This window comes from Tamandua tetradactyla, chromosome 11 (genome assembly GCF_023851605.1).
Source record: "Tamandua tetradactyla isolate mTamTet1 chromosome 11, mTamTet1.pri, whole genome shotgun sequence".
Classification (NCBI taxonomy): Eukaryota; Metazoa; Chordata; class Mammalia; order Pilosa; family Myrmecophagidae; genus Tamandua; species Tamandua tetradactyla.
In genome coordinates, this window is record NC_135337.1 from 95,518,916 (window position 1) to 95,528,585 (window position 9,670).

Below are 9,670 nucleotides of genomic sequence, written 5' to 3' on the forward strand. Positions count from 1 at the left end.
CCTGCTCACACACCCACCACAGCTCCCCACCACTTTCCACCGCCCGGATCTGCAGGGCCGCAGTCCAGGTGGAGTCGGGAGAATCAGCGAATAAATGAAGAGTCGGGGTCCCGAGGCGACCCCATCCCCTGCCCTGAGCGCAGTGGGCCCTGTAGGGATCCAGCCACACTTAGTAGGCGCCGGCTGACTCCAGAAGGAGCGGCTGTTTCCTGCTTGTTTCCAGGTTTAGGACAGTTCTGGGCGGGGAGGGGGAGCAGTCTCCATCCCCCACCCCCCAGCCTTCCAGCCTTCCAAGCCAGGGGCGGCTGGGTCCGCAGGCTGGGTCGCCCCCTGCTGGCAGGATACAGGACACAGCGGCCGGACGCTCAGCCTCTCCTCCCCCCTGGGTGGTAGTCTCCAGGTCCCCCTCCAGAGCCCCTCTCAGGTGATGGCCCTAATCTGGACCTCCAGGCGGGATAACGAGCAGGACTGGCTGAGGGGTGAGATCAGAGTTCCAAGGGAATTTTAATAACAAATTTCAGTGGTTTAAAGGTAATGCACGTGCATGATTTTAAAAATGCAAATGGTACAAAGAGTATACAGAGAAAAGGCAGACTGCGGCCCCTGCCCAGCCCCAGCTCGCTGGTTCCCTCCCCAGAGGCCACCTCTGTGATGGGTGTCTTCTTCCAGAGATATTGGATTCAAGATGCTCACACACACCCTTTTTTTTTTTTTAATGTACACAAATCATTGCCCTCCCTGCTTTTACACATGAACTTATCTTGGAGACAATTTGTTCTACTCTTTTTCACAGCTGTACAATATTCCAGCTGTTTACTTATTTAAATAATCCCCAATCAATGGATATCTAGATTATTTCCAATTGTTTGCAATCACCAAAAAATGTGACAACGAATGTCCCCACTCATTTGTTCTTACTTTTCTCCTTCTTAAAAATAAACTTTGTATTTAAGCATAATGTTAGAGTTCTGGAAAAGTTGCAAAGAGAGCACAGAGAGTTCCTGCAAGCCCACCGTTAACATCTGATACAACCATGCTACAGCATCGAAATTAACAAATAAACCTTAAACTGCAGACATCTTTCAGTTCCCCAGTTTTACCACTAAGCGCTTTTTCTGTTCCATGATCCAATCTAAGGTTCTGTAATGCATTTAGTTAATCATTTTTCACACATGTAAATATGGTTGCAAAAAATCCCAAGAAGGGAATGGATGACTCAAGAGAAAGTGCATTTTAAATTTTCATAGATACCAGAAAAGTACGCTTTTGAGTGGCTGTGCCGACGAGTTTCCATCTCTCTACAGCAATGGCAGCATAGCATATTAGCAAACATTGTTTTGGTTTGTTTTTGCTTTTATCTTGGACAAACTAATGGTTTGTAGCTCCAACTTGTGTTTCTTTTCTATGAATGAGGTTGAGCGCTCAATTTTGTATGTTTCTGGGAACTGAATGAAATTTCAGTTCTCTGTCCATTTTTCTACTGAGCTGGGCTTTTTACCTTTAATTAATTTATAAGAGTTCCTTCCATGAAAATGAAGTTAGTTTATTCCCATGTATTTTTAAGAACCCAAAATTATCCTAAATAGGGGAATCTTTCTTTCTTTCCAAAGAATTTTCTAGCTAGTTGTTTACATTAAGGAAAGTTGCAGGGAATTATCTTGAGTTTTCCATATATAAAGTCCTACCATCAGCAAATAATATTATTTAGGTTGAATCACTTCTGGGGCATTCCTGCCAAAAATGCCAACCTGTGTGTAATCCTGAGAACACACTAGACAAACCCAAACTAAGGGATCCTACAAAATAACTGGCTCGGACTTTCAAAAAATCCCAGTGTTGGGAAAGAAAAGTAGAGTCAGAGTAAAGGAGATTAAAGAGACCTGATGAAGATAATGTGTGCGTCAGGATATTCTTTGTCATAAAGCACAGTATTGGGACAGTTGGCAAAGCATGATTATGGTCCGTAAATTAGACAATAGTGTTTTATCAGTTTTCATTTCCTCACTTTCATAATATACCACAATTATGAAAGACAGTGTCCTTTTTTATTAGGGAATATATACTCAAATGTTTATGGGTAAAGAAAGATCACTTCTGCAACTTTTAAGGGTTTGGGGAAAATATATATATATAGAGAGAGAGTGCAAAATGGATAAATTAAACAAGAAGTATAAAGCAAAAGTGGTGGTTAAACGTTAACATTCGAGGAGTCTCAGTAAAAGGTTTCTAATTTTTGTGCTACTCTTGCACATTTCCTGTAAGTCTGACGTTATTTCAAATATAAAGTTAAGAGACCAAGACAATATGAAATAGAGCCATGAGAAATTGTTCATATTTCAACAATTTTTTGGACGTACAAAACCACACTTTCATATGACTCAACCTTAAATTCTCTTCTTCCTTTCTAATATTCATCTCTTTTTTTTTTCTTGTTTAGTTGCATTGGCTAGTTCTGCCAATACCATGACCTTGTCCCTGATTTTGATGGCCTTTTCAGAACTTATTCTTTTCTCCCTTGATGTATTAATAGGGTGAGTTATATTATCAGCTTCTCAATATTGAAACTTCCCTGCCTCTCAGGCATGCTGTGGTGTAGTTTTAAAATCTGCTACTTCAGTGGCAGAGTGCTCACTTGCCATGCCAAAGACCCGGATCTGATTGCCGGACCATGCACCCGTCCCCAGCGCCCCCCCCCCCCAAAAAAAACCAAAACAAAACAAAAATTGCTACTGAATTATCTTGGATGAAATTTCATAGGGGAGTTTTTTTCTCTTCTGCCAGGGAGATGGATCTGTAGCTTTCCTGTTGTGCCATCTTTGTCAGCTTTAGTGTCAAGGATATCCCAACTCCCTAAACATGAGTCCAATCGCCCATTTCACAGACAGGGTAAACTGTGGCCCAGAGAAGGAAAGTGACCTTTTCAGGTCACTTCGGAGCCAGCACGGGACTCCAAGTTCTGATGCCTGTGGGGTGAAGGAGGCACTGAAGTTAAAGGGAACTTAAAGTCCCATCTCAGCATTATCTCAATGTGTGATGTCACGGGCCTCAGTTTCCCCTTTTGTAAAATGAGTTCTAGACGGCCCCAGAGAGGGTACGAGTCCCCTTTCCGTACAGTTTCCGGGCGGCTCCGGCGTCTAAGCCTGGACGTTAATGGGGTCGGCAGGGCATCTCGTCCCGGGTGCCCCCGCAGGACCCCCGCAGCGTCCGCCCTCCCGTCCCGCCGGGGGCGTCACCCTTCTGCGCGCCGCGCCGGCCGTCGGCAGCCCCCGGAGGACCCCGGGCGGAGGCGCGAGCGGGGGCTGGGCCGGGGTCGGGACCTCTTGCGGGGCCGGGGATGCGGCGCCCGGCACCGGTGGCTCATCTCCGCCTCCAGAGCGCGGCTGCCGGGAAGGGGGGAGGGTGCCGTCAGCACCGGGACCCCGGCCTCCCTCCGCCCAGCGCCCCATCCCCGGGTCCCCCGCCAGGGGCCTCCAGCTCTTTGCCCTCAAGACCTCCCCCAGCGAGGTCAACCTCCTAAGGGACCCCATCCACAATGCGGCCCCGCCCCTGCCCGAAGCTCCGCCCCCCCGAGCTCCTGGCCCCTCCCTCCATGTTCGCTTTTCCTTGGACCCTAGGGTTCCAGCTCCGAGACCCTCACTTTTCTCGCCAAGGTCACGCCACGCCCCCGAAACGATGATTGGCTGAGAGAGACAAGCCCTGCGTAGCCATTGGCCGCACGCCCCGCCCATCCGCCCCAGGCCCGCCCCTCACTCACACGCGCTCCAGCAGCTCCGCCTCGCGGGCCGCGCAGGCTCCGCCCTCGACCTCAGACGCGCGTGCGCGCCGCTGCGCCTCGTCCAGCCGCCGCTCAGACTCAGTGGCCGCAGCCTCCCAGCGGGCCAGGGCCTCTGCGGGGCGGGGGCCGGGGTCAGGCCGGGGTCAGGCCGGGGACCCGGGCTCCGCCCCTCGCGCGCCACCGGCCCTGACCTGGCTAGCTGCACACAGCTGACCTGCCTGGCTGCATTAAGTGCGTATGGACTTTGGGTGGCCTTTGCGTGGCTTACTATAGGTTTGGTTCGCTTTCGGTGGGTCCTTATTGGTATTCGCGAATTTTGGTGCATGTGCGTGATGTTGTGGTGTTTGCATGTTGCTTGCGTGAGCTTTGCACGTGCGTGTCGTTTGCATGCCCAGGAATCTTCTCGCCGTCCCCCCTCCCACCTCGCCTCTAACTCTGCCCACCCTCTTGCACCCCAGTGCACCTGCCAGCGCCCCGTTCTCGGCCCCCATCTGGGTCTCCTGCTCCCTGGCCTCCTCTCTCTCAATCTTCAGTGTGGTCAGTTGGGTCTCAAGCCGGTTCTGTGGAGTGAAGGAGAACGCGCTGGACGGGCAGAGGACCGGGCAGAGAGCCAGCCGAGTGGGCCGGCCCTTCCTGGGGGAGCCTGAGGGCATGGCTGGAGTGTGGGATTGTCCCTTGGGTGCCTGCAGTTGGAAAACACTGCAGTGGCCGCTGATCCCCGGGGGTGCACAGCAAGGAAGCCCGCTTGCCTTGGGAGGGCCTTACACTGAGGTCTGCGGGACAGACAGATCCCGTGTCAAATCCCAGCCCCACTGAGACTGGCTGCTCTTGGGGTTTCAACCCAACCCAAGCTATTTAGGTGGCCTGACAATGGCAGGGTTTGTGGGGCCTGTGGGCTGCCTTCACGGGACATTCTTGGAAACACCCGAGCTGGCCTCTTCCCAGGAGGGACAGGGCTGGGAGCCACCCCAGGGCGGCTGCACTTGACCCAGCACCCCAATTTGGGCAGGCAGCAGAGGGGTCTGTTTGGAAGTTTAAAACGCAAACCCTCTTAGCTGGATGGGGTGCCTACTCAGTTGTACACAGTAGTTGCTTGATAAATGTAAATGGCTGGGATTCTGAAAAAGAGTCTTCAGTGAGGGCTGGGAAGGGTTAAGAAAGAGTCTGAGGGGGTGGGTGGCCAGAGGAAAAGGGAGGGCCTGCGGGTACCTCCCCCAACAGCCACCTTTAGCCTCGTAATTGCAGTCTCTTCCTGGAACTAGGGCTGCGGGCAACTGGGGTGGGGGTGGGGCGGCAAGAAGGCGGCACAGGGCCCCCCTCCCCAGGAGGGCTCCGGGTCACAGGCCACCCCAAGCACCTTTCATCCCTCAGATAGCAGAGGGCAGCAGTGGGCCTCTCGGCGACAAGTCAGATATGAGGGTGCACTGGCATTGTAGGGGCTGGAAGTTTCTGGGGCTACTCCACTCCCCTCCCTCACCTGAAGAATTCAGGAGGGGGCAGCGGAGGAAACCCTGGGTGGGAGTGGGGGGCAGTGTGCAGGCCCTCTCCCCACGGCCCGGGGTACCCAGCCCTCTCACCCCACCCCACCTACCTGGCGGGCCTCGCAGCCCCTGAGCACCTCCTCCAGCCCCCGACGGGCGCCCTCTGCCCGCTCCAGCTGCCTGGCCAGGTCCAGCTCTCGCTGCGCAGCTGCAGCCAGCTGCCGCCGCAGTTCCTCAACCTCGGGCGCCGCCGTGGCATTGACCCCGGGCTCCGGGCAGCGGCGGCCCCCCGCGGCTGCGGCCGCCACATTCCAGGCCAGCAGGGCCGCTCCGGCCGCCACGGCCGCCAGGAAGACGGCGACCCCGCACAGGGCCAGCCCCCGCCACACGCGCCCCGGCTCCGGGCCGGGCTCGGCCATGCCACCCTCCACAGCACCGGCCCCAGACAGCCACAGGCATTTAATTGGCACCTTGAGGCGCCGGGAACACCCACGGGTCCGCCCCGCCCAGCCGTGGCTTCCCGAGTCTGTCGGGAGGGGCTGCACCCCCACCGGGAGCCAGCCTCACCCACCCACACCCGAGACGGGACTGGGGGGTCCCGGGTTCGAGTACCACCTCTGCAGCCCCGTTCTGTTGTCCGATGCAGATGCCGAGGCTGGCGGTGGGAGGCCACTCGGCTGACCGAGGTCTGCCTGGCGCAGGCTGCCCCTTTCCCTGCTCCTGCTGTGAGGACTGGTGGGTAGACACAAGGGGGGACCGGCCTTGGCTCCTGTCCTTCCCCATGCGGCCGCCAGGGGGTGTCTTACAGCGGGACTTGGGTCCAGGCAGGTTTAGGACCAGCGCCCTGGCTTCCCTCCCTCAGTCCAGTCCCCTCTCTCCACTCCTCCCCTCCCCTCCAGCTCCTTCAGCAACCCTCCATCTTCCCTTCTATCTCCCCTCTTCCTTCTCTCCTCCTTCTCTTCCCTCCATCTCCTTCATCTCCTGCCTTTTCCATTCTTGGCTCTCCCTCGTTTCCCTCATTCTCCTTTCTCTCCCCTCTTCCTCCTTCTCCTCCTCCCTCGCCCTCCCCTCCTCTCCCTCCCCACACAAGGTTCCTAGCACCTCCCAGACCTCACCCTCTTCACCCATGCCCTGGCGGCCCATCAGGCAAGCACATCTCCACCCCTGGGCCTTTGCACCTGCCGTTCCCTTGGCCTGAGCGCTCCCCCCCCCCACCTGGCTAACTGCCCCTCACCTCCCAGCCCACCTCCAGAGGGCACCCCGCCCCCGCTCGCTCAGGCCCCTCTGACCTGCTCCCCCACTTTCCGCTGCTGTGTGTGCTTGGTGCCCGCTGCCTCCCCCTTCAGCCTGGGTGAGCCCTAAAAGCAAGCCTGCCTCGGCCTCAATCCCACCATGCCCATGTGGGCCAGCACCCCGTAGGTAGGTGACGGAATAGGAGCCGAGAGATGAAAAGCCCAGTGACACCCCGTCCCCCACCTCCCCTCCCAGATTCCAGATGAGGCCAGAAGGGCCCAGAGAGGCTGCGACACGGGCCCCCTGCCCCCCTCCTGCCCCCCCGCAGCCTCTGGCTGCTCCTGCCGGTTCCCAGCACCCAGCTGCACCCACTCGGCCCCAGGACCGCCCCCCCTTGCTCAGAACCGCCTGGCCAGGCCATGCCCCGCGAGAAGGGGACAACATGGGAGGGGGGAGGGTGGAGGGAGTTTATACCCGTGCTGGGGTGGGGGGGTGGATGTCTGGGGGGCAAAACAAGCAGAATTCCTATCAGGCCAAGCTACCTCCTCCCTGGCAAACCCAGCCCGGGCTGAAGGGGAAGGGGCAACGCTGCTCTGGGACCTTCCGGTGTCCGGGCTGGGGCTGGGGAGTAGAGGAGGGGAAATGGGGGGGGCAGGGGGAGCACCAAGACTGGGTGGGAAGGGTTTGCTTCCTGGGTGATAGGGAACCTTCTGGAAGTGGGGGCCTCCACTGCCATTTCCGCCACTGACCGGCTGTGAAGCCCTGAGCTAGTGCAGCCACTTCCCTGGGCCTCAGCTTCCTCACCTGCCAGACAGGGCTGAGGGTGGGGAGTGGAGTGGGGGTCCAGGACAGCAGGTGAAGGCTCTGTCAGGGCTTTAGGCCTCAGCTTGGGAGAAGCAGAGAGGAGCTCCAGATGAGGGGTTTCCCAGAGCTGGGTGCTGCAGGATGCATAAGAGTTCAGGGGATGGAGAAGAGGGAACATTCTGACAAAGGTTGGCCCTATGAGCGTCAGCAGATCTAGATTTGAATCCCTGTCCCCCACATTGCGTATGTGTAGTGGGGGGCCAGGGCAGGGGACCCTGTCACGGCACCCATTTCTCCTGAACCACGGGCATCAGAGGCGAGTGAAACACACCCAGGGCAGTGGGCGGGCGAGCGGCGGGAGTCTTTACCACGACCTCAGGGGAAGCACTGGGGGGACCGTCTGAATCCCAGGGCTTCTGGAACATTCTGGAGCCGGAACAGTGGGTTTGGACAGTCACAGGAGGTCCCAGGAACACGCCAGGAATGCATAGAATGGTGTTTACCCCAAACGGGGGTTTATTACTTTGGGGAGCCCACAGACCCCAGGAGAGAGCGTCCCCCAGGAGCCCCCTGCCCTGCTGGGCTCTGGGGCAGCAGGCGGGGGTGGGGGGGGTGGCTGGGCGGTTTTTCCACCTCCAGGCTGCCCCCCTCACCGCGCCCGCCCCGCTGTCCGGGTCCCCACGGCCTCCTGGAGGTGGCCCGGTCCAGCGGCGCAGAAGTGGGGAGCTGAGCCAAGCGGACCAGGGCAGGCTGCGCCCTAAAAAACAAGGAAGGGGGCTCAGGGCCAGGCCCAGCGCGCAGACGCGCCCGCTCCAGTCAGGCACCCCCTCTGCCCTGGACCCCCAACCCCCCAGGACCCCCGCCGCCACTCCCCGGGGCCTTCGCTCCGGGCCGCCCCCTCCTCACCGGTCGGCGTCGGGGACCTCAGGCCCGCAGCTTCCGGAGGCCCAGGAGCAGAAGCAGGAGCAGGAGCGTGGCGACCATCCAGGGCCCGGGGCCGGGGCTGCCCGAGTTGCCCGCGGAGGCGCCCGGGGCCCACTGCTCCCTCCTGTGGCGGAGACGGGGGCGGTCAGGCGGGGCTCCCCAGGACTCCAGGGTAGAGGGTGGGCGGCCGCCCCAGGTGCACCCGGGATTGGGGGAAGGGGGTCCTGGTTCTCGGGACGGGTGGGGTCAGGGCCGTGGTCGGGGGCGGGGATCTCCGACCTCAGTCGCTCCACCTCCGCCGAGGCCTCCTGCAGCTTCTGCGTCAGGTCGGCAACCTCCCCTGGGGGCGGGGCCGAGGGGGCGTGTCAGCACCGCGGCCCCGCCCCTCCAAGCACAGCCCCTTCCCGGGGATTTGGCTCCGCCCTCTACCTGGAGGCCCCGCCCTCAACGGAGCCTAGATCTGCTCGTGCCCCTCTCCACGGGCTCCTGGCCCCGCCCCTCCCGTGACCACTCCCCTCCCGGTCCCGCCCCCACCGGCTCCACCCTCCCCCCCCCCCCGCACTACCCCTACCTGGAACCCCGGCCCCCTCCCCTTCTCACTCTGAAGCGCCTCTAGTTGTGCCCGAAGCTGCTGGCCCCCAGCCCTCTCCAGCGCCAGGGAGTTCTCCAGGCCCACCTGCGCAGAAGGGGCCAGTCAGCGAGCGGGACCCTACCTGGGGGCTTGGCTGCTGGCCCTGGGGCCTGGGCCCCCTCCCGGGCTCCAGAGTCGTAGGGACTCCAGCTGAATCCACTTCCAGCATCCCTCCAGCCCTCCCCGGGCCTCAGTCTCCCATCCAGAAGAATGGCCTCACCTCCCACCCTCCCAAGGCCGGAAAAGTTTGGGATCCTTGAAAGGGGGGTTTTAAGGCTCCCCACATGCACACTGTAGTAGAAATTTCCAGATCTCCTGGGCGAGTGACTGGGAAGATCTAGAGGTCCCCCCGGAACCCCACCACAGGGAGTTTCTGGCTGTAACTTAGATGTCCAGCGGGAGTTTCACCAATCAGAGCCATTGGTGAAAGTTTTGGGTCCAGGGGTGCAGTGGAAGTGTCAAGGGCCTCTTCTTCAGGGTCTGGTGGGACCCCATCCAGACCCTGGTGGGGATTTCCACGCCCATGGAGAGAGGCTGGAGGTCTCTCAGCCCCACAGGGAGACCAGACCCCTGACCTGGGGGCCCAGAGGCAGTTACAAGGCTTCCCCCACCTCCGCCTGGCCCCTGCGGGGATTTCTGGGGAGAGTTTCTAGGCACCCCACACAGGGCCTGGTGGGAGTCAGGGCAGCTTACCGCAGTCTGGTTGCAGGTCAGGGCACGGGTCTCGGCGGCCTGTAAATCCTCCCGGGCCCAGGTCAGCTGGTGCTGCAGTTCATAGGTGCTGTTGCAACTCGCTCCTTCAGCTTGGAGTCCGTCCGCACA

At 59.2% G+C, this 9,670-nt stretch overlaps 1 protein-coding gene across 8 annotated transcripts; it reads right to left on the minus strand.

Annotated features, from left to right (window-relative positions):
- Positions 1-2,414: 2,414 nt before the first annotated feature.
- On the minus strand, positions 2,415-8,572 carry CCDC194 (coiled-coil domain containing 194). Of its 8 annotated transcripts, none has more exons than XM_077122049.1 (9): positions 8,497-8,572; positions 8,200-8,341; positions 7,947-8,050; positions 7,625-7,719; positions 7,294-7,375; positions 5,367-5,988; positions 4,239-4,335; positions 3,755-3,887; positions 2,415-3,380 (listed from the first exon to the last, which is right to left on the minus strand). In XM_077122049.1, the coding sequence occupies exons 6-9, from the start codon at positions 5,673-5,675 to the stop codon at positions 3,230-3,232; spliced, it is 690 nt and encodes a 229-aa protein (XP_076978164.1). In that variant the 5' UTR covers positions 5,676-5,988; positions 7,294-7,375; positions 7,625-7,719; positions 7,947-8,050; positions 8,200-8,341; positions 8,497-8,572; the 3' UTR covers positions 2,415-3,229. The 8 variants fall into 8 exon arrangements, with proteins under 8 accessions (XP_076978164.1, XP_076978157.1, XP_076978159.1 ...); XM_077122042.1 differs by having other exon boundaries at positions 7,294-7,427; XM_077122044.1 differs by adding an exon at positions 6,546-6,614 and having other exon boundaries at positions 7,294-7,427; positions 7,625-8,050.
- Between the last annotated feature and the right edge of the window lie 1,098 nt (positions 8,573-9,670).

Bases quoted from the DNA above. Each gene is read 5' to 3' on its own strand.
- CCDC194 (XM_077122043.1), bottom strand. From the start codon at position 5,675: ATGGCCGAGCCCGGCCCGGAGCCGGGGCGCGTGTGGCGGGGGCTGGCC. The intron at 4,336-5,366 runs GTAGGTGGGGTG...TTCACTCCACAG, and splicing joins GGGGCTGCGAGGCCCGCCAG to AACCGGCTTGAGACCCAACT. The intron at 3,888-4,238 runs GTGCACTGGGGT...CCCGCCCCGCAG, and splicing joins CGAGAACGGGGCGCTGGCAG to AGGCCCTGGCCCGCTGGGAG.